Raw genomic sequence first — 24,389 nt, 5'->3', positions numbered from 1 at the left:
CAAATCAAAAGGGGCTCATCCAAATGACTGAAACCCTAGGCCTGTGCCACGAGAGACTACTTTTTCAATATCAGGCTTTCTTTGTGCCCACAGTTACAAGAAGGAATAATACAGATCACATAAATGGCAAAGTAATTGATTCTATCTGCAAACCAATTAGGCAGATTTTGAATAACACAGTGCCAAGGGCCCACTTGGCTCGTTTGAGAGCACTGTGGGTGCTCAGGTCCCCTTGCAGCTCTCCCCATCAGCATTTCTACTACAGCTACCTGAGTTTTGTAATGGTCAGGAGCAGGTGCAATGACTGGGAAACCTTTAAACCTGTAAACACCAGTTTCCTGATGGGCAAGGGTGCAAAACTTCCTGCTTGTTATGACTGATCCCACTGGGAACACTGAGCAGGCAACACTAGCAGCAAGGGAACAAGGAAAGTGCGGCTGGAGTGATCCCATCATGACTCTAATAACATTAGAAATCTTTTTACTGGCTTTAATGGGATTTGGATCAGGTGCAGAGGAAGCCACCTTACATTCCCCTGATCTGTTACTCCTACCAGCACAGCAAAACAATCAAATCCCAAGCATCTGGTTTTGCGTGTCTGCACTCCCTGAAGGATACAATTCCCCGACATCCACACACAACTAACCTCTATAGTTGTTAGAAAACTTGTTTCTTAATCTATTAATGAGAGGAATTAGTAAAGTAGATAAGAAAAGGAAGTAAAGAATTAAATACAAATATTTAACTTGGCATTTTTCCCTCTAACAACATTGCTGTGTATTTTAAGCAACCGACCATCCAGAAGAGGCCTATAAGTGGCTAGAGCTATACTTGCAATATTATTAATTTTAGTACCCAGAGAGAGGGAAGAAGAGTACTCAAAATGCACATTAAAGCCTCCCATGTAACAGAGCCCGGCTGCATGTCCAAAGCCACTGCTAATGCTGTATGAACTGCAAGAAACGCCACCTGATTTTTCTGGATTCTGCCTGTGCTACAGTTTAACATCAAAGGGAGTATTTAAAAAATACTTCATTATGCACAGTGTTGGCTGAGGTTTGCCACTATTCCTTGCCCTTCTAATGAAGAGATTAAGTGGATTTACAGAAAGACATAAACTCCTTGGTGTTTTCCTAGATAAAGAATCCCACTCCTCCTCATTTAAAAGCTGCTAGCCTTGCTGTAGGTGGTAATTATGTTGAGGGTGAATTGCTGTGGTTTCTGTCTGGCAACACCCAGCACTGGCACATGCAATCCCCACAGTGTCTGGAAACAGCATTACATCAAACCATCCAAGCTAGTGGCTTACACAACCAACCCTTTGAAATCTGTCAGCTCCAGTGACTTGCTGTGTGCACTTCTGCTTCTCAGACATCAGCTTCATCACTTTTACCACACAGGTATCAGCCTCCTTTAAAAATAAAATTTGGAAGCACTGACCTTTAGCCTGACTTCAAATCTTAAGATGAAAAAAAAATCTACATATCAAACAGCAAAGAACTGCTTGATTTTAACACCAAATCTGACCTCAGTTCATAAGAGGCCGTGGGTGCATCCATGCATCACTATGGAGAGGAACCTCAGAAAACACAAAACCAGACAACACCAGACAGGGAAGCTGCAAAATTCTGCTTGTGAAACTAATTTGTGAAATGGGTTAATTTGGAGCTAGCCTAGAGATCCCTAAGGCAGGGCAGCACTGCACACTGTAAGCAGGCACATCCCATCATTAAATCTAAGAGCTATGGATCATGTTCTTAATTAAAATCAGTTCTGCTGGGATCTCTGCACCAAAATTAAAAATCACTGAGAAATCTCAAATCAAACAGGGCGTTCATGTCTCCAGCTCTCAGGCAGCCATGTCATATTATGTGAAGACCTGTGAATAAGAATTGTCTCCTGAAATCAGCGGGACCAGACATCAAGCAGGGACTGCTCAGCTCAGAACAGCTGTATCTGCAGCATAGCTGTGTGCTAAGTAGGCAACAGCCTAAGCCACAGAATCACTGCATTTTCTACGCGATTTGAAAACAAACACGTTGTACTTTAACAAGAAATACTGTAACTATGTCCTTGGAGGATTGTTGTTCTGTACCAAAGAATTATTTCCCTTCCCTCTCCTCCCCCACTTCCCTCCCCTATGAATTAGTAAATGAATTTCTGCTACAAACCCTCAAACCATATTCTTCCCAATCAAAGAGTCAAATGATACCCAAGAGAGCAAGGCAGCACAGAACCAGTGAGATCCTGCAGACAGCCAGACTGGGTGGAAAGCTCCTGTCACTGCCACACACAGATGGGCACACACAGAAAGCCTATGGGGAGAAAACAGGACAATACCAGAAAGAGGATTACATCCAAACTACGTTGCTGGAAAATGTTCTCCTGCAACTGGACAGCTGAATCATCTCCAACCAGACCAAAAAAAAGATGATATGCAACAAAAGACAGTCCATGTAATTTAATAAGTAAGCACAGTTTTGGTGTTTTGCCTTTTATTAAAATTTTTTTTAAATTTTGATCCTGCACCACAAGTTTGGAAACAATTCCTTAAGGGCAAGGTCCATATTATGGGAGAATCCAGCATGGGCACTTATGGGCAAATATATTACAATCTGCATATATTTCCAGGGGAAATGAAGCCTGCAGTTTAGCTCAGGGTCTGCACTTCGGTGTTTTAGCAAATGGGGGACATAATGTGTGCCTGTGAACTCAGCCAGAATACAGATCCAAGAAGATGGGATTCTTATAATGTTTTTTTTGTAAGACGCAGTGCTACAGGGGCTAAATAAAAAGCTTTTGAAAAAGTCATTGCACATAGCATGAGAATAAAGTGCCAGTCCCAGCAGTGGCCGCACAGCCGGCATCCACATTGTACAACAATCGCACAGCTCAAATCGTGACTATGAAAGGACAGCCCAAGCAGCAGGTGGGATGGAGGGATGGCAGGGGGCCATACCCCAGCACCTCTCTCTCCAATCTCTCTGTTCATCAGTCATGTCACACGGGCTGTTCCCCTGCAAGGAACATCCAGAGGAACAGAGAAACTAGAAATGCACGTCCTGGGCAGGGGAAGCAGCTGGCAGGCATCTGTAATTGAATTCCAGGAGGATTTGGGCTATTTTTAAAACTCTCTGTAGGCTGGCTTTCTTTTTCTTTTTTTTTTTTTCAAACAGGTGAACATTTTCAAAACTCAACACAGTTTTAAAGTTTTACTGCATACATCTCTGAGTTCCAGCACCGTGTAAAAATCAGGCAATAGCAGCAAAGCACGAGCAATCAGAACCAGACTCTAAAACTCTGAACCAAGGAGGGGAAAAAATAATCAGTTTTCTCTGTAACTGTATATTTTAAGGATAAAGAACTTTTGCCTTGAAGCACAAACACACAAACCCTCTTCTACTTTATTTATATCCTACAGGGACACCAATTTTCTAACAACTCCAAAATAAAACAAATGCCATTCTTTATGTGCTGTGCTTCTGCAGTATCTAGCAACCCACAGCTTGGAGGGCACATTGGTATTTAAGGAATGAAGCCCTACAAAATGTAGGCTATAGAATGGGAAGAGTTTTGCTGTTTTCTTTCCATAAGTGGTACCTGAATAAGGTGTTTCCATTTGACCAGTCAAACACTTTTAGCACTGGCAGAGTCAAGCAGGACTCCTGGCATGCTTTTGTTCATAAGCAACCTGACCTGCTCAGGCTGTAGTCAGAGCTTTCCACACCTTTGGAGCTCCTTTATCTTCTGTAATGCCTGTTAGATGATAACCAGAGTCCTAATATTCCCTCTCCACAGCCTGGGAGAAGAATGGCCCTTTATTCTGAGAGGAGGCCTGTTGTTAATCTCCAGCTGTCAAGACCTCTGAATCTGTTTACCTGTCTGGGCACTCCCTCTGCTCATGAGAGGCAGGGTCTGGCACCACTTCCATACCTATCCTTGGAAGCATCAGCAATGGATGGCTAAAGGACCTGAAACACAGCTCAGCATGGCTGATATGAAGCAGGAAAAACCAAAGACTCCTAAAGCTACAGTGAGGAAAAGTTCTCATTTTGCTCACAGCACAGTCCAGTCTGAGCTCTACTCATTTATTTCCTGAGTTGCCGCAGCAAGTTAAATTCCCTGACGATAATGAGCAGTCACCAACTGCATCACCAACTCATTAAATCAACTCAGTATCCACTCATTAGCAAACACATTTATACTCTCTGGTTTTAAGACTCACTGGCTAGCAAAAGCACAGCATATGATATTTGTTGGGGTATAATTTCTATTATTATTGTTCTGATTTGTGGAAAACGATCCTTATGTAGCAGCAGCATGCCTCCCTCTGTCTTTTGACTGTGCTAGATTATACACAAAACCTGTTACTTTTAAAAAATAGTCAGAAGATAAAGCCAGGGATCATTTTTCAGCTCTTTGCAAGACAGGGTTATGTAACTATACATAACAATGTATATTTAAACATGGGTCTGCTGCGTATAGAGAGGTGAAGTGAATGAATAGAGGAAGAGCAACAGAAGGGAAGACAAAAACCTCCTAACCACCAAAAATACCCCAACACTTTGTGATGCTTATTAATACAAAAACAACTCTAACAATAACTTCCTCTTGGAAATACAATAAATACAGGATAATAGAATGTGTATCATATAAAGTGATATTGTTGAATATTCCCCAGATGCACAACCAGTACACCTGCTCTTATCAAACAGCATTGGAGTTTGTTGCAAGCACAGCTTTATAAAGGGCTATTTTCTTACTGTAGTGGTGGCAGGGGAAATGTTTAAGAGGAAAATGTTTTGACTGCCATGCAATCAGACTGCCTGTAAGCAGTATATTCTGGCCCTTAGAAAGTAGGGGAGATTTAATACAGCTCAAAATTTTGGAGGGTTTGGTTTCTTCACAGCTCCTGGGCAGCACTATTATTCTTTGCAAGGGCAAGACAATGAACATTAGCTTCCATCAGAGGAGGAGGGATGGGATTTCAAATGGTACTTTGGAGAAATGGTGAATGCTGCAGGGTGGGGATGGGGAAAGCACTTCTCTGTCTTTCAGCTCTTTCAGTTATGTCAATTTGCTCCTCAGCTGGTTATCAGTAAAAATTGTTGCTTAAACTTAAAGGTGCCCCAGATGCTCCACATTTGGTGGGTTTTTTTTTTCCTCCTCACAGCCAAAGGACCTTCTTTCTTTTTTGCAGATAACTGGGTAAAAGGTGAGAGGTTGATGGCAAGAACATCTGCAGCTTCACAGAGGCACCCCTGTGCAACGCCACCGGGGAGTCACACACAAAATAATTCATGGAAACTCCTCACAGGCCACCTGCACTCCCAAACCTCAGCGCCTGCACTCCAGCATCCTGTGCCAAATCCCGCATCCCCAAACGCGGGGAGGCACCTCTGCTGCCTGCAGAACCCGTTCTCGAGGCGGCGGCAAAGCGGGGGAGGGCCGAGTTAATAAATAAAACGCAGTTCCGTGCTCTTGCGGCGAGGCGGGGGCAGCAGGGAAGGAGCGGGGGCTCTGTTTGTCCCCCGGTGCCGCTCCCGCCGCGTTACATAAGGCGCAATTCCCGGCTCCCCCGGGCGGCGCAGGGGATGCGTGCTCCATGCAAATCCAGCCCCGCAGGAACCTCGGGAGCCATTTCTCAGCTCCTGCCGGCGGGGCCGCGCTCCCCGCGGGCTCGGGGCCGCCGCACGGAGCCAGACACTGCGCCCATTACATAACAGCGCCCGCGCCTCTCCCGGCGGCCCCGCTCACATGCGCCGCGGTCACATGCCCAAACAGCTCATTAAATCGCTGCCCGGGCAAAGGCGATTACAGCACGGGGGCCAATTTTAAAGGGGGAAGGCGGTGCTTTGCACTCGCCCGCATCCCCCCGGCACAGCGCGCTGCCCTGCGGGAGCGGCCCCGGGGCACCGCAGCTGCGCGGGGCCGGGCACCGCTGGGGCACCGCTCTGCTCCGTGCTGCTCCCAGCCGGGCCCAGCTCCCACCCAGCTCTCACCCAGCTCTCACCCAAATCGCCCTCCTGGCACGTGGGGAGGGCTGGGGACCAGCCTCTCCTGTCCCATGCGTGCTCACCGCACTTACCACTCACACAATCCCAGGATTGTTAGGGCTGGAAGGGAGCTCTGGAGCTCGTCCAGTCCAGCTCCCTGCCTTAGTGACAAAGGAACGCGTCCAGGTGGGTTTTGAAGTGCCTCCATTGTCATCTGGAGGGATTTTCTGCAAACAAGGCAAATGGTATTCGATAATGGATATATATTGGCTGTTGGGGATAAAACATGCTCCTCTCCGTGTCAAAGACGAGAGCCAGATTCCCTACACGCACGGGGGTCCCTCCCAGTGTCACTATCTGCAGGTCTGCATCCCCACAGGTATGACAGATATAAACATTTCCACAGGTATGACAGCCACGATCACAGCCAGGTGCTGGGAGAAGTGTGGGGTTAACACACGCCCCAGGTCTCCTACCAATATCCACCTGGCTGCCTTGGAAGCTGGAACACAAACCCCACCCACGCTGGGCAGCAGTGCTTGTGCGCCACAGGCGCGTTTGTAGGAGAGGGTGCTCCGTACAAGCCCCTCTGCTTTGTCTTTTGTTGGATCACCCCCTTGGGTTGCAGATTTTTGGAGCCACCTTGACCCAGAAATCCTCCTTCAGGAGAACAGGCATTGCAAATCGAGTTGGCCAACACAGCAGGAAGAATCTCTGGAGTCTGTACAACTCAAGAAGCGACTCTTTTCGTGTATGCCAACATTTCAGCAAATTTCTAAAAGCATGGTTTTTTCCAATAGAAGCCAACTTCGGAACAAGAATTTATACAGTAAGCCAAGCTTAATAAATTAATTTTTTAAAAGACTTCATGCCATTTTTTCCCCCAACAAATCTTTCATTCACGAAGCCCAGGAGCACACTCCTTGATTTAGGGAGGAGAAAACGGGCGCCCTGCCAACCTGCGAGGTTCTGCACTGTCATACGCAAAGTCCTGCTTCCACTTTCAGAGAGACCTTCTCTCAAGGTGAGTCACTCGGTCCTCTGGAGAGGAGCCCGAAATGGGAGTGAGCTTGTGCTACTTAAAAGTACCCTGTGCTGCACTGCCACGTGCCCACGGTGGTGGTACCTCGCTGTGCAGCAAGCTCAGGGCAAGAGGCAACGCTGTGCTCGAGTAGCCTGTCGGGGGAACGTCAGTTCCGTTCCCTTGTCCTTCAGCAACCCTCCTCACCACAAAAAAACATCTAGAATTACCAAAGTTCTGAGCCTAAACACAGCGCTCACCGAGCCAGAAACAAGCATTAGGGCAATATATCTGTTGACCAATCTCAGGAAAAGGAGAAAAAAAAAAAAAAAGACAGCTTCCCCAGGGTGGCTGTTGCTCAAGTCAGATGGGGCAGTGGAACTTGTTTTAGCTGCACATGTGCTTTCCTAGCAGGAACGCGTGTGAAAGAGCCCCTTTGTGCAGGGCTGCAGCTGCCTGGTGCTGCTTTGCCACCTCCTGTGGCTCTGGAGGCCCCTGCTGGAAGATGGAGCTGGACGGGCACGGCATCGGCAGCGCCAGGGAAGCAGCCACTTTTCAGCTGCGAAATCAAGAGTTGAGAATCGTGCAGAAGAGGCTTGAGAAAAGTATTTTAATTTACTCTGATTTTACTGCCTCACGGTTCTTGCAGGGGGCAGGCTCAATAGTAAAATCACACTGCATAGGGCTTAGCAGCAAAACAGACAGATAGTGATCAAAGTACTGAACTTAAGACACAGAAGCCATAAACTGTGGGGCAGATCAAAAAAAAACATTATTCCAGCAATATTTCCTTTCCTGCTCCCAAATAAACTCTTTCTTCAGCTAAAAATCAGGAAAAAAATAGAGAAAAAGGGAAAAGTATGTGCAAAAATAGGAGAGATAGTTTAAAGAGACAAAGGAATTGGTTTTTTAGCTTCAAATTGTTTATAGTTTAAAAATTAGGTTAAATACATGATGAATTAAAGTATATATCAAATAGTTGACTTCCTGGGGTTTTTTACTTTTTTTTTTTTTTTTTTTTTAAAAAAAAAAGGAAGTAAAAGACCTGCATTTAGAGTGCTAGAATTTGCTACTGAGTTAAAACAAGCTCTTTCAGTATCACAGGTATGGAAATAATCTCTTTATATAAACAGCTTCATCTAAGTCAAGTGACTCCCTGCAGACCACACTGGGGACAGCAACCCCTTCTCAGCAGCCTCACTGAGCATCAGGTGGGACTCCAGAAGGAGCCAGTTCAGCTGCCACCTCCCAGCCCTGTGCCCACACACAGCCAGCACTGCTCTCACCTGGTGCCCTACACAGGCACAAATAAGTACCACTTTGCCCAGATTTCTGCAATACAAATTACTCATTTCTGTCTAAGCACACCCCAACCCCAAGTAATCTCCTAAACTTGCTGTTCTGGCTGATGTTTTGGGCTGTTTGGGTTTTGTTCTTCATGAAAACATTTCCACACACAGAAGAAAAATCCGAAGTCAAACAATAAAATCCGAGGTTTTCCCAGGCATGATGGTTTTTGCTGCAAGAATGCTTAAATATGAAGGAACAGAAGAAATGGTTCAACTTCCATTTTTCAAGCGGCCCCTTCTAAGTCCTTATGGTCAGTTTTATTGTGGGAATTATCATGACTACACAAAGTGCCAGCAACAACCAGGACAAATTTAATAAAGACTGTGACGTATAACCAGAACAATCCTCTCTGCCATCCAGGGTGAATTTACTGGCCAGCACACACTTTATTCCTAGCAGTGAATTACCACTGTTACATCCTCACAAAAGCAACCTAGTTAATGTGGGTCTCCTCACAAAATTAAGAATACTCAGGCTGCACAGTGTATTCTCCAGGAACATTTTTAGCCCCCTTGAAAAAGCTGTAAAAGAAGAACTTCCCAAGATGTGCAGGGCTTCCAGCATTTGTTTAAATGCAAAGATTTTCATTTTTAGAGCCGCAGTCAAATATTTGTATATTTAGAAGAGTTTGGTTTCCTAAAGTGCTAAACTGCACCCAGTAGAGCGGCCTGGGAGGAGCCTTAGAGCTGGGAACCTCTAACTGGTCACAGCTGAGAAAACACCTGGTTCAAGGGAAGCTTGTTGTTCCCCTGGAAGCAGTAAGGAGTCTTAAAACTGAAAGACCTGAGAGTCAAGGTTATCTAAATTTCTTCTGCAGCAGAGACAGGCAGACTGGGTGGAGGGCTAGTGGGACACAAATGCTACTGTAGACAGCTAAGGAGCCAAAAAATCAAGTTTTTTACAAGAAAGAGGAGAAAAGTAGTAAAAAAAAAAAGAGGGGGGTAAGGGTAAAAAGCTTGCAGGAAAAAGGAGTATAAGGAGACTTTGCTAGTGTAACTGCTCAGTAACTGGAGACAAAACGTTTTGGACAAGTCTGCCAAAAGCCATTTTCGGAGTGACAAGGCCCTGTCCCCAGCCCCCAGTGACAGCTCTGTACCTGGGGTTACCGACACCAGACCCAGCCTGCTGAGCATGTTTCCCATCCCCCAAGTGAGGGCCAGCAGTGCTTCTTGCTGGCACCCCTGGCAGCAGAAAGGATCCCCACGTGTGAACTCCGAGTGGGGAGCAAAGGGTTTAATGGGGCCTCACGTGCTGCCCAGGAACAGCTGCTGGGAGGCAAACAGGGCACAACCTGCACAAAGTGTTCATTGCAAGGAACACTTCCAGACTCTCTGCAAAAAGCCTGCGGGTCAAAGTGACACTGAGAAAATGAAGCTCATAATCCTCAGGGCAATCACCAGCTCCAGAGCAGGCCCCTCACTGAGAAGCCTGGTCATCACACATCATTTAGGTATTCTGGGCTTTTCCCCATGAACTCCAGAGGTCAGGTAACCATAAATGAACCTGGCTTTTATTTCAGTAAATAAACACATGCATAATTCAACAAAGCATACTTCGAACTCTGGGATTTGTACAATAAAATTGGAAGAACAGACACTCTAAAGATTCAGAGAAATCCCAAATAAACTACTTGTAATTAAAAAATCTCATGATTTTCAAGCCAAATCTCGTGATTTGTTTGTGGCCTGACTCAGGGTTTTCAGTGCTTGGGGCTGGCAACTCTGACTAAGCAGGGATATGAAATAAGAGCGAGAGTGAGCCTGCCAGGCTTCTGTTTTCCTGGGACAGAAGACAAAGCAGCTCTGACAATTCCAGCTGGCAATACCATCCAGGCACTCCTCCAAGGCCAAACATGTTGGGTAAAATCCTCATCAGACAAAAAAAAAAAAAAAAATCCTATCAGAAGCAGTTGCTGTGGTTGCTTAATAGCTGTTTTCTGAAGTTCAATATAGCATATATTTTCTTTTTCTTGAAAAGGAGGAGAAGGAAGAGATGGGCCACATTACAGACTAATCCCTTGCCAGATGTCATTAGTGATGAAGTCCCTTAGAAATTACATCAGTTTGAAACAAATCAGAAAACAGTGAGTTTCCATTTCCTCCTCCTGCCTGGCTAGACAGAGACCTCGGGATCAGCTTTCATCTATGGCCTGGAATCAACCCTCCTCTGCGTCTTGCTTAGTGTGGCAGGGGTGTTAAGCAAGTAATTGCGACCATTAAAAAGAAAAATAGCTCACTTACTCCTGCTCCCCATCCCTGTCAAATACCAGCTCCTTCATTAGGCTTCCCGGGCGCTGTCTCAGCACGCTGCAGGAGATTCTCCCTGCTCCTGGTGGACGTGGGTGCATCCAGCTGTGGCACACATCTCCAGCCACCACCCTTGCGTGCTCCTGGTGATGCCAAACCGGCAGCTGTCCCCTCTCTCCTGACAACCCCAAGTGTCCCCTCACATCTGGTGTCTGGCAAGACAGCGTGGGCAGGGAATGGAATCTGATTTCCACCCATCTGCAATGCCCAGCCCTCCCTCTACCTGCTCACAGGGTGATGGATGAGGAGCAGAAGCACAGAAAGAGATCGAGTAGAAGGGCCTTGTTGGTTCTTAGTGCTTTTGCTTTCCCTGGTAAGGCAAGAGCATGCCCAATCCTGGTATATGAAAGGGAGGTATCTTTAATTCTTTGTGCTTGGACTGACTAAACCCAAACAATATCATAAACTGACGTTTTCTGTAGAAACTCAGTGCCTGAAACACATTTCTGGATCATAAATCCTGGACTAGAGCAGTTTATGTAATGCCACCTATTCACGCTGCCCTAAGTAACCATAACTAACCATTCCATTATAATGAGTCCATTATCCCCTGCTTTATTGTATTTTCTCTTAAAACAGAGATCAAAGATTTGGATCTAGTGGCATCATGCTGATTTCATTTTTATTACTGGCTCCCTAGGTCTATCATAAATATTCATTGGCCATCCTTAATACAAGGCATTGAATTCTGCTCACTGCTATCTCTGGTGCAACTGCAAAGTACAAACAGGGTTGTTGCTCAAACATATTAAATAAAGCAGCGGCAAATTTGTGACAGTCAACAACAACAACAACAACAACAAAAAAAAAACCCACCCAGAAAACAAAAGAACCCTTTTCCCCTTCCAAGGAAATTCAAAACCAAAGGAGACATTTTCTCTTGCCCCCTCCACGACTACTGCAGACATTTGACTGCTGTGGGAATTGAGCTGTGCAGCAGCAGCAGCAGCAGCAGCAGCTGACCTGCTCCCACAGACAGGAGACGTTTCTGAAAAGTCCACAGTTGCCACACTGTGGTCTCTGCGATACTGCAGCACTCTCTGTGCTCCCCGGTAAGAATTAGAATCATTACCTGGCAGTGGTACTGAAACTGCTCATAAATGTGGCCTTTTCGTATAGGAATTAATTCTGAAAAGGGAGTGGGAAGTGTGTGGGGAGAAACATCCTCCAAATTCATAGTCAAGAAAACAGTTTAGGCAGTTTTATTCTCCAGACTCCCAAAAAATCTTGCAACCATCCCAAACTTCAGGGTGCCTGCAGTTTGTTTCTCTCACGTGTTCCTCTGGACTCCCTTCCCACCTCAGTGTAGCTACGCCCAGGGTATGGAAACCCCAGTTGTACCCATGTGAATTGCTCCTGCTCTGCAAATAAGCACAGGCAAAGGCCCCTTGGAATGTCAACTGGGCACTTTGAACAACCACCAATCACTAAAATTAGGGTGGCCATGGGAATTCTGGTTTTCCTCCTGATAAGGAACTCTGACAGGATTTACACGTATCAGTTGCTTTATAGTCTAAGCAAGAACATCTACTCCATTAAAAACAAAACAATATGCTAAGACACCGAATGAACATTATAATATTTATCTTCTAATATAACTCCACCGTGGAGGTAAAAGAAAAAGAGAAGGAATAGGAGTAAATAACCTAAAATAAATGTTTATATTTTTATTTATGCATATGAATCTATCCTCACACAAAACTCCACACACCTGGAGACATGAACTATTTGATAAAAGTGTTGGCTCATTTTACATATTAACTTAAAACATATCTTTGGTCATTTACCTAGTCCCTTGCCAATCTAGGATCTGCTAGAACCTTCCACTAAATTCCTAAAAATCTGCTTTATTCATAATTTAAAATAAAGAGATAAAACCAGTCAGGAAGAAAACTTTGATCCTGATGCCTTCATGATGTAGAATTTGATTCAAAGAGCTATAGTGAGCATGGAGTTTAACTTCTAGGTGTACTGAAGTCTTTAGTGAAATTCATCTCACCTATATTTGAAACAACAAAAATAAAATCCACGTGCTGCTGTTCACAAAAAGGATCCTGATCAGTTCCATGAATATTGTACCTGAGTAAGGTGAGATGAATCATCCTCAGAGCTCTAACAGTTTCATTTATTAAAGAACTCTCTTCTCTTGCACTCTTTTTTATTTGTTTTTAACAAATAGCAATATCAATAGAGAAGGATGTCAAACAGTTTGCAGGCAGTTATGATTTTCTTGCTGGTTTGCTCTTCATAAGATCACATCCATAGGAAGGAATTAATGTGAAATTAGAAGGGCAAGCCCCCTATGTCCCATACACTGTGTAAAGGAGGAATTCCAGAGCAGAAATCAGTCATTTGAAGTTCAGAGCACAGAACAAGCTACTCCGGTTTTATTGGTTTGGTTGATGCTGTCTAAATCAGTAGCTACAAAAAATATTTTACATCAGATGCTCCTTTAGAGAAGAGATTATGTGCGTGAGAAGGGCAGATGATACAAGTTCCAAAATAATTTATCAATCAGGATTTGGGGCTTAATATTTCTGAAAGAAAACTGGATAACAACATACCATATTATTAAAATTTGATAAATATGAGCTGCTGAGAGACTACAACTTTTTGGATTAAATGTATTTACAACCATGTGCTTTTACAGGCTGGGCATCCTGCAATTAGATTTGTTTGTGACTTGAAGAACAAACAAACAAAGGAAAAATAACCAGGGGAAAGAGTAAGTACAAGTAGTGAATACCATTGCTCACTGAATTATCACCTGAGATAGAAGTACCTTTAGGTCTCTGGAGATACTTTATTTGCATCATGATGAGTCAACAATTACACATGTTAAAGAGAGGGCAAAATCATGACTGCAATGTAGTTAGGCCTGGGTTCACTGCCCCTGCAGCAGATTAAACTGCTCCTGCCCTTCACTAGATCAGGACCTGCATTCTGTAGGGGGTCAGGAGGGTTGTCTCCCAAATTACCTGTCCTTGACACACAACTTTGAATTTAAAGTTCTTGTCCAGCTCAACAAGAGCAATGCACTCCACCTGAAACTACCCATGGCACAGACCCCTGTAAGCGCCTCCCAACTGGCCCAAGCACAGTGGCTCTGAACAGGCTCCTGAAGGTGACACAAGCAGGTGACAGCCCAAAGCTGGAGCAAATCTCTAGGGCCTGTTACTTACAGAAAAAAAAAATCTCCCCTTAAAAATAAGTCACGCTTTCCATACACCAAGTTCTCACAGGTTTTTGCACCAGCAACAAATACGCGTGATTGAAAATCCAGCAGAATATCTGGGGGCTGTCCTGCAGCATTGTCCTTCAGTCCAGAACAATGCACATCACAGGAGGGATAAGGGGTACCCCGAAGATGAGAGATGCTAATTCAGAATATTCTGGATCATGCTGCCTGTCACAGCCCCAGAAATGTGCAGCAGTGACAACACAACAGTGGCTGATGGCCCGAGGCTCTGAGCGCTGTGGCTGACAACACCTGGCTAGAACAAACACCAGCATCACATGCCTCCTGGTATCCCTCTGCTTAATTATCTCAGCTTGAAGCCTAGAGGGGGGAAAGTGAAACTGTGCTCATTTGTTTTTCTGTAGGTTTTCTCTCTTTGTAAAATGTCAGTGCGTGGGTCTAATGAGAAATTACCACGCTTTAAGGTTCTGACCATATCCAGTGTTCAGTCTTGCACATCTGAAAGCTCTGGTGCTCCTGCCACTGCAATTACTGGCTCAGAGGATTCAGGGCAATAGCAAAGCTTCAATCCTTTGCTGCAATGAATTGTTGGAGGCTTCAGTTCTGCAGCTCATCACCACCTTCACACAAAGCATCTCCAAGACCGAGGGGTCTGTCCCACTTGTATTTGAGCTTTCACTCAGCATTTAACTCCCGTTCCAAAGCCACAACAGCAGCTTTTTGACCATACCAGAAGTGCTGGTCACAACCAGGCTGGTACTGCTAGAGGTAACCAAACATTCTTCCTCCCTGCACCTCCAGTGAACTGGCTTCCTAAGGAGAGAGTTTTTAATGCAGGATCCTGCAAAAGCATCCTTTACTAGACAAAATATGTAAGTGTTCTTTTGAAAAATTCAGTATAAACAGCACTGAGTGTACAGGTTCTCTATGGTGTTTCTGACCCCCTACCTACCTCACAGCCACACTGAGCTTAGTGAGGAAAATGGCCTATTGACAACAGGGAAAAACAGGCCAGCACACAGGTATTTTTATACATCAGCACAAATAAAACTGACAGCAGAAACAGGGTAAAATTAAATGTAATTCTTCAAAATGCCTGCAGTGCCACTAACCCAAAATGCAAGTAAATAAAGGAATTTGGATCCCACTCTCCCATTTAAAATATGCATTCTTTTGAGGTATGATACATTCAGCAAACAACACGTTTACAGAATTATTCTCTTTTTCTTCCTCTTTTTTTTTTTAACCTACAAATGCAATTTATCTGAATGCTGCCTAATTTGCACATGCAAATAAGTCAAATCATCTTGAAAAGATGAGGCTATAGAATAGAATGCAGCTTGAGAATGTCTGTGATTCAATGAGCTGCAATGCTGGGACAGTGTAGTGGCTCCCAACAAAATCTCCTGGCTTCTAAAACCCATTGAGGCCATTTACCTCAGCAGAAAAAGACTTGCAGCTCCCACTGGCTTCAGCTTGACTGGTAGATAAATACACTTGACTGGTAGATAAATACAGTAATAAACTGGCACTATTGCTTGTGACAAACTCACTGGACTCCACATGAAAAGATTCAGTTCTTCTGGCACAAAATGACCAACAGCCAGCAGTGGCCATATCTGGGACCACACCTTACAGGAATAAAATACATTTGTATTTCCACCAAAGCTGTACTGGTTTTTTCACATGTATATTTGGTGGTGTTGCTACAGACAGAGGGGAGAGGACAGCTTACATTTCATATCTAAAGTGGAATGCAGAAACATTAACCCTGCAAAACAAAAGGCCACAAAGCTACTTCTATGATTTTAAATCATGCACTAGTGCAAATGTCTGAGAGAAAACGAACATTTTTCATGAGTTTTTCCAAAAAAGGCAAAAAGTGCAGCTACTTATTTCTGACAATTAAGCAGCTTACAGAGTCTTTGTTCTACTGACGCTTAAAAATGCAGTTTTCAATTATTTATACTGTAGTTCAACACCTAAAACAGTGAGAAAAAAAAATAAAGTGTGTGTTCTGCAGCACAGGCACCCCTTCCTGAAGGGCTCCATTCATTTACAGTAGTGTTTCTTGAAGGAGCTGCCATAGGGAGGGGCACACAGGTCTGGATTCTGCCACATTCTGTAATGCCCTATCATCCATTAGCACATCTGATCAGATGTAATATATACATGATATCAGAGAGCATATTTTTCCTCCAGAGGTGCTGACCTGATTTGTGTACAGTTGGGAAATCAGAAGGTTGTCCATACCTAAGGCATTGCCATGCCAGCAGCTGCAGCGAGGCCAGAAGTCAGCACGTGAGCACAATTAGGTCAAGAGTTCAACAACTTCATCCAATTCACTGAGAAGGCTTTAATTTAAGCTTCTGAACCCTCTTTGAAGCTGCTGGATCACTGTTCCTGGCCCACCAGCTCTGTTGTATGGACAGACACTTTAAGCAGGGCAGCAAGGCAATGCTAAGATTTTAAACTGCTCCAATCATTTGCAAAGTGAGCACACATCAGACTACATGTCTCAGGTGCTTTTGGAAATGTTACTCATACAAACTGAGGTGTGTCAATAGGTCTAGAGGCAACATTCACACAGAAATTAAACTGATATCAAGCACTATGGTGAAACATAAAAAGATATGCCTAAAAAATTTCAAAAATCCCAGGCCAAGATCCTTCTGGTTTTGTAAAATGGGTATGAAAATGGCCGGCGATTATAAACCCAAATAACGATGGGGCAGATCTAGTCCAAGCACAGTCCTTTCTGTCCCTCCTGCTTTTCTTCCCAAATAGCCAGTCTGAAGCAGGCTTTTAGATAAATACACTTAGATACTACAGTAGCTATCTGAACAGAGGCAATGTGAGCGCCCTCCACACACTGCTTCCCCCAAGTGTTTTAACGTTGTTCTGGAAGAGAGGGGCTGTAGATCAGGTTACACTCCAGTTAGTGACCTAATCAATACAAACAGGGCTAGGACTTAATGCAGAACTCCCAGGAGATTGCAATAATCAGCCACAATTACTTATGAAAGCCAATCAATGGCCAGGAGGTTTTATGTGTCGTTTATATACCTTAAATCAAACTTCTGAAAATCAACTTTGATTCCCAGCATGATTAGATGCTGTGGTGCTAAGCAAGACAAAGCACAAGCAAGTGCTGCCTCAGAGGCTGACTGCAAGGAAATCCAAGGATGGAGTCAGGAGAGCACCAGAGACCAGAAACTCACCACCAAGGGGAGGTGCAACAATAGAGTTGACATAGTAGATGCAGAAATAGGAATAAAATCAGTGAAATAAGCCCCTACAACTATTTTGCTTCCTGTTCCTTCAGCAAATGACACAGGCTACCTTCCAGTGGTCACATGAAAGACAAAGACAGTAGAAGGTGCTCGTTGGTGGGAATTAAAGCAAAGAGAGAGGAGGAAATTTTATTTCATTATTTCATCCTTCTTTCTCACTGTGGAAAAGTCTGCAGAAACTGGAGGTTTACCATTTCTGTCAGGTTTATCAGAGAAAATACATTGTGATGGGCGATTAGCAAACTCAGGCTTCCTGTCAAAATGTCCCACATCCCTCTGTAGCTTTGTTCTGGTTATGACCATTATGTATTTACTACTATTTTTTTTTTTTTAGCATCTGCATACCATAGTTGAATAACTTTGCAGGCAGTGAGATCACAGCTCAAAAAAAGATGGGAAACACGCACATGAGGCTGCTCATTGTGCTATTTTTACTGTTCTAAAGTCCATGGCATTGAACAGTGACTCATAAGAGTAGCAAGCCAGAGAAGCACTTGCAAAGCATATCCAAGCTTATTTATTCACGTATTTGTTTGCACTGATTCATCACATTCCTCAGTGTAAAACCATTGGGACTCCAGAGGAAGCACGGGGGAGAAATTCTGTTTATAAAGTGCTTCTCCACCCACCATGCACCCCCAAGGTGGTGGAGGTCACATGAGGGATTTGGAAATACACCTCCTTTACCCACTCCTGGAAAGCAGAGCCCCTACACACTGATGGAACACATTCCCTGTGATGCCAGCTCCTTCCCTTAACTCTATCTCCCTTTATCAGCATCTACAACAGGGTACAAGGAGCAACTAAAACAAGCAAATCTTCTTGCTTGTTTCAAGTCCTACTTTAAAAGTGTTGCCTTTTTTCCTCCGCTGTAGTCCTGACATGAGGTTAACTTATGGTGGGTCATGTAATTCTCTTGGAGAGGTTTGGCAAAGGTCAGTTATAAAAGCAAATTATTTTTTCCATGTGATGCAGTGGTGTTACGCACCCAGAATGCTATTAGAATAAGTATGAATAATAATAAAGAATAGTAATATCTGCTTCCCCTGTGAAATTCTTTTTATGACATTAAAAAAGAATTTGTCTGCCCAGGCCTAACCACAGTTTTCTTCAAGCAGGAGGTAAAGATGGGTTTGGTTTTCTCTGCTTACACTGGTTATTTTTGCACAGGGCAGGGCTGATGTCAGTACTGAGAGATTAGATGATAGCTCTATGATTCATATTTAAGGGTGAATAATGCTGAAAGGATTTGGGGAATACCCAGAAATACGGGTAAGAGGAAATTACACAAAAGGCACTGAGATCAGGCTCAGAAAGAACAGGGACAGCTGACATCTAAATCTGAATCTGCCTACTGATAGCCAAAGGAGCAGGCAAAATGAAAGAGGCATTTGAGAGACTTTGTTTTGCAAGAGAAAAGTGGGCAATGAGGGGAGAGAAGAATGCAAGAAATAATTAGACACTTACAGAGTACAGACTATGTCACTTCTTCCCAAAACTGGCAGCTCTGCTTAAACATTGCAGATTTCCTTTCACACATTTGGGAGCATTAAAAAGCATGTGGAGTACAAAAGTCTGGCACCACAGGCAGCACGGAAAAACTGTACAATTGCAATTAAAAATCCCTATATTTCCATTGATTTTACGGTAAAGTTGGCTGTGACAAATGAAGACTAATCTCCAGAAATAGAGAATATCCAATATATGATAACTATACATAGTAATACTTGCTACTTCAAGTTCATTTCATCTCGCTTGCCTTGGCTCTTATCAGGTCCCTCACACAAAACTATGTAAGGCAGAGAGTTTGTTTTGTTCCAAACCGACTTCCTACCTTACCACACTGTTCCTAAGACACCAAGTTATCTCTAAAACATGCACAAAACTGAAACCATGTCAGATTCTGTTACTGTCCCACAGCCAACATTTTAATGCCGTGCTGTTGGTTCTATATTTAATATTAAAGTGGTAGCAGCAGTACCTCTTCTGCAAAGTTGGTCTTCTTGTCAAGCATTTCTCGTAACGTCTGAAGGATTTTAATGCAGAGCTTTTCTTCTTTCTCCATTAGCTTCTTTGTGTGATTAATCAACCTGAGAGTAAATATTAAAACTTCAAGAGCATTGCACATTCTTGCTAAGCCATACTACAGTTTCTTTATGTGAAAATTGGCCATCGCTATATTTTCCCTCAAGGAAAGGAAATAAAAGTGGTCAAGAGAAATCACAATTAAAAAGGAAATGGGATTTTCAAGGTGTTGGGAGATTTTTGTGTCAATTTGCATATCTTACTGCCCATACAGAAGGCAGAATTCTACATCTACTTTTTATAAGGGCTTCCAGATTAAGATTCAGGCTTGCTATTTCATCATTTCTTTATTTAAAGGTAACTTATTTGAACCATTATTTAAAGGTAACCAGTGTTCACCATGCATCTTGCAAACTTTAAAAGCTACAACCTTTACACCTTCCAACTTCTACGATGGTTATAGTATATTTATGATATGATTAGCAAATGGTATTCAGCCGAAAGGATTTCCAAAAAACCTTACATGGAAGCATTCAGAAATACGGACATTTGGATGAAACATAATCGTTGTTTATTCACACAACCACTTGACAAGCCAGAAAACAAGGTACATTTCTGTCTCCAGCTATGACTGTGACAGCAGTTTGGATTTCAGTCAGCTGAAGCTGATACCAGAAGCAGCCTTTCTGTCTTTGTGCAGAACAGATCTGTGCACAGGTCCTTGCACCGGTTCACACATTGCTGTAGAAATGTTTGTGAAAAGAGGAAAAGAGGAAATCTGAAGCCCTTGGACACGTTTGGTTTTTTTGCATTTTGATGCTGGCTTCGAACAAGAGTTTGGACAGCGGACATGGAGTGGGACAACCTCAAAATTTAATTTTTCTTTTTAATTTTTCCAAGCATATAAAGTATATTGTTATATTGCTACCTCTGCAGAATATGCAAATAGCCAAGGAATCAGGAGAGCTGCCAAATGCATTCATTTCCCCCAAGTTATCTCTGTTTAAATTATAGTTTCTCAAGGGCAGGGAGGGCATCTCACTTGAGGACTAATAAAAAATTTGCAAGACTCTATTCCAATGCACAGACTGCAAATAAAACAACTAATAATTCAAGATCAGATAGGGGTCCTGGTAAAATGTATTTTCAAAGAGCTGTTGGCAGTTTAAAATAAAAATATGTATTTGCTGTACCAAAAAAATCCAACAAAAAACCTACAAGCCTTGAGCAGCCCGCTGCTTCATTATGAATTCTTGAAAATTCTAAAATGGAAAATCTAGGTTTCTGCTGTAGATTTGGAGAAATGTAATAGCAAAAGTAGCCCATTAAGAAAACAGAAGTAGGTTGAGCCTACCACAATTTTAACAAACCACTAACATCCCATTTCTAGCAGGTAAGGCAAGCAATCTCTCTCTCTGTGCTCTCCAGACAACAAAACTGCTGAGAAATATAAAATATGGAGCAAAAGACCTCGCTTTAAGCTTTCAACAGTGAACTTGGACACCTGCATTCTTAAGTCTCTGCTGAAAGCCAGAAGTGCTGCTGAAAATGTTAAAACCTTCTTTCCCAAAGAAGCAAATAGGCCCCTCTGCACTTACTTGGACATGAAAGCACCGCATCTTATTCTGGCATCGCTGCCCTCAGGAAACAGGAGCTCTGGGCTGTGCAGCACATCAACCAGCACCGAGAATTCAGCTTGCATCATGGGGGTGAACTGCTGCTCCAAGGAGGACACCACGTCCTGGGGAAGACAGGAGAACATCCATAAATGCAAAGGAACTACAACAACATCGCTGTGGAGTCGCACAGTTCGGTGTGATGCACTGCTTAACCCAGTGTGATGCCCAGCTGCAAGAGCCCTGGGCAACCCAGGTGCTTGTAAAGCCACCTCAAGCCTTTCTTCACGCCACTCCTCCTGCAGGGCAAGGGGGAGAAGGTGCCCATTGTTACTCTCTTTCAGATTTCTCCTCTGCAGTACTGCTCACAAAACCTGCAGCAACAGTCAGGGTGATATGGTGTGCTGCAAAAACAATGCTCATCACACACAGTTAATGTGTCGCCTCAGGTGGTGTGTCCTTAGAGTTTAGGGCCCCTCTGTTTGTCTGGGTCCTGCTGTTTTCTCGGGTCCCTGATCCTGTTTAGGCTCTTCATGCACAAGGTAATCTCCATCTCATGGCAATCTCCAGTGACACAAGCATGACACAGTGGCTCCTAAAACCTCCAGTGTCTCCTCTGCAGCCAGAACAGGACATGTGGGCATAAAAAGGCAGAAAGGAGATGGTGCTGTGTGGAGCACTTTGAGGACAACACAACTTGAGTATTGTGTGCAGTTTTGGGCACCACAATGTTAAGTGTCCAAAGAAAGGACATGAAGATGGTGAAGGGCCTGGAGGTGAAGCCATACGAGGAGCAGCTGAGGGCACTGGATCTGTTCAGCTGGAGAGGAGGAGACTGAGGTCAGAGCTCACAGCAGTTCTGCAGCTTCCTCACCTGGGGAAGGGGAGGGGCAGGCCCTGATCTCTGCTCTGTGTGACCAGGGACAGGACCTGAGGGAACGGCTGGAGCTGTGTCAGGGGAAGGTTAGGCTGGATATCAGGAAAAGGTCCTTCCCCCAGAGGGTGGTGGGGCACTGAACAGGCTCCCTCAGGAATGGTCACAGCCCCAAGGCTGCCAGAGCTCCAGGAGTGTTTGGACAGTGGTCTTGAGGATTCACAGGGTGGGACTGTTGGGTGCCCTAAGCAGGGCCAGGAGCTGGACTCGATGATCCTCATGGGACTCTCCCAGCTCAGCTCATTCTGTGATACCTCCTATTCCTCTAGGAGCCAAATGCCGATCCTGGATCAAAAGGCCCTGCTTCGGCCAGACACCAGAGAAGAGCTGAGCCTTCGGCCTCCCCCACGCAGAAGTGCAGTGGCCCCTCTAATCCAGCACAAAAATGCACTGGGCCTGTCTCTGGGGTTTTCCACATCTGGCACATGTGAGATAACTGCACTCCCACTGCTGCCCAAGCCATTTGCTATTTCTGTACCTGTAGTTTCTCTATGATATTTCTGTAATCCCAGGCAGGCCCGCCAAGAGCTTCTTTGAAGCGAGGTCCGCTGCGGGCTGACATCCTCCACCCCATGGCTGCCCTCTGCACCATGTTGGAGTGACTCTTCATGAACAAGGTGTTCACCTGGCTGTCCAAATCCACTGGAATCGCAATCCCACGGTTCTTTGCTTTAATAGGAGGAAAAAACCCAAGACATTTACAGTGGCAAAAATTTGAAAATCTTACAGAGATCATGGCATGCAAAAGCCTGATCCTGTTGAAGTTAAGGGGCAGGGTGATAGCACTTCAACAAGTTTTAAAAATAAGGATCCTAAGAATAAGAACACTTAAAAATAAGGATATTTAAGTGATAGAAATCAGCCTAATCTGGTTAAAGAAAGCAAGCTGTACTACTATAAATGAGATGAAGATCATTTCCAGTATATATTTTCATAGACACATTTATTTTTTAAAACAACAATTTTTCTACTAACATGAAGAAAAATCCAGAGATGTTAAGAAGAGTAACAAAAGGAGTATGTGTTATTATTTCAACAGTTAGTTTTACTCTATTCAGAAGCAAATTCTGAAAGTTTTCTTTCTAGTAGATATGTGCACATTTATCCAATTTATCCCAAGTACTCTCTGTTGCTTTACTGTGTATTTCTCTTGAGAAGACCTTGAGCAACCAAGTGCATACAAATTAAATTTGAAAAAGACTGTCTCCTCTTCTCTCTGGGTTTCCTATACTGCTAGGGTTGCTAAACCCTGGATTCCTGGATGGTTCCTGGATGCCACTGCAATATATCCAGTAGTTAATAAACATCTGATAGTCTAACAGATAGTTAAAAAAATTTAACCAATAGCTAAAAATGCTTTTTTTTTTTTTCTTTTTTACACTTAAGAGGCAGGAAATTACAATAGAGAGTATCAGAATAAAAAAAATTAGGAGACACTTGCAGGAATTTTTACAGGGCATCCACTATTAAACTACTATTGCATCCTGAACTATTGTTTGAAAGGGAAGTTTGAAAGGCAATGTTAGAGGGTATCTGCCCTCTCCCCCAGTAAAATCTCTGTGTTAGCTGACCCTCTCCATTCCACTGGAGATCAGAGTGGCATTGTTCTCTGGCTCAGCATGAGTAGTCTGAAATTCAACCAGTAAACAAGAGTTTGCCCCATCCCTGGAAGTGCTCCAGGGCAGGCTGGATGGGGCTTGGAGCAACCTGGGATAGTGGAAGGTGTCCTTGCCCCTGGCAGGGAGTGGAACTGGATGGTTTTTAAAGTCCTTTTTAATCCAAACCATTCTGTGATTCTATCATCAATACATCAGTATCTCTGAAAGATCAGGTCATGTTCCAGTGATTAGGCTCTGTAGTCCATGACATTTCACTTAATTTCTGTGACACAGCTTATGTTTAATAAAAACAAACAAAATGGAGCAGTTCTAATCCATTTGTAATAATGACCAATAATAAGTAATTTTTCGGTTTTCCTTATTGAAACGAGTTTTAAGAAACCATTAGCCCAAATTGCAGTTCTGCACAACGTTTCTCTGAGGCATTTCCCCACCTTTGCACACTAACACACTTTCCACAGTGGAGGAAGGCATCAAAAGTATTGCATCTCTCCCTCTCAGCTCTGAAGCATATACAGCTTTAGGTCCTGAACCTGTGAAGTCAGCAGATGCCCTTCTGCCCCAAAGAGCCCATGCCTCCAGCCCCACGGGAGGACGTGCAGACAGAGGTACCACACAGCTCTGATGAATGAAGGCTGCAGTGCTGCCAAGCACAGTGAGTCACAGATCCCAGGCACGAACTTTGTCTTCCCCTCAGGACTAGATTTAAATGACAGCTTTTATTACAAACCTAAATCTGGCTGTGACACCTCGACCCCCAACCTCAGAGACTGTGGCAAGGGCGCTCTGTCAGGGGGACTCTCTTCCCTTTAATGGATCCCACAGGTTCAGGGCATCCTCCTCTCTCCCCACTGCAAGGCTGGATCCTGCTGCACGACTGGGGCTTCCCCCCGTGGATCAGGCTGTTCCATTGGGATTGAAGAGAGTTCTCTAATTCCATTTCTGGTAGGCACTTTCTTTTAAATTGTTGGCCACAGGGAATTGGAAAAAAAAAATTTAGGTTAAGCTGGGAAGACACAAATCGACTTTT

The 24,389-nt window shown here is 43.9% G+C and overlaps 1 protein-coding gene across 6 annotated transcripts in view; it reads right to left on the bottom strand.

Annotated features, from left to right (window-relative positions):
- The window catches only part of ITPR2 (inositol 1,4,5-trisphosphate receptor type 2), a 245,710-nt gene that overhangs the window by 95,040 nt on the left and 126,281 nt on the right, over positions 1 to 24,389 (bottom strand). For all 6 annotated transcript variants that reach the window (XM_032105470.1, XM_032105472.1, XM_032105471.1 and 3 more), the window contains 3 exons: positions 22,219 to 22,409; positions 20,789 to 20,931; positions 19,147 to 19,255 (listed from right to left, as the gene is read on the bottom strand). In XM_032105470.1, coding sequence (XP_031961361.1) covers positions 19,147 to 19,255; positions 20,789 to 20,931; positions 22,219 to 22,409 — 443 coding nt within the window. The remainder of the gene's footprint in view (positions 1 to 19,146; positions 19,256 to 20,788; positions 20,932 to 22,218; positions 22,410 to 24,389) is intronic.

The sequence above is a fragment of the Corvus moneduloides genome, chromosome 4 (genome assembly GCF_009650955.1).
Source record: "Corvus moneduloides isolate bCorMon1 chromosome 4, bCorMon1.pri, whole genome shotgun sequence".
Taxonomy (NCBI): domain Eukaryota; kingdom Metazoa; phylum Chordata; class Aves; order Passeriformes; family Corvidae; genus Corvus; species Corvus moneduloides.
The sequence above is the reverse complement of the archived record's forward strand: the minus strand, read 5'-3'. Positions and strand labels throughout refer to the sequence as shown.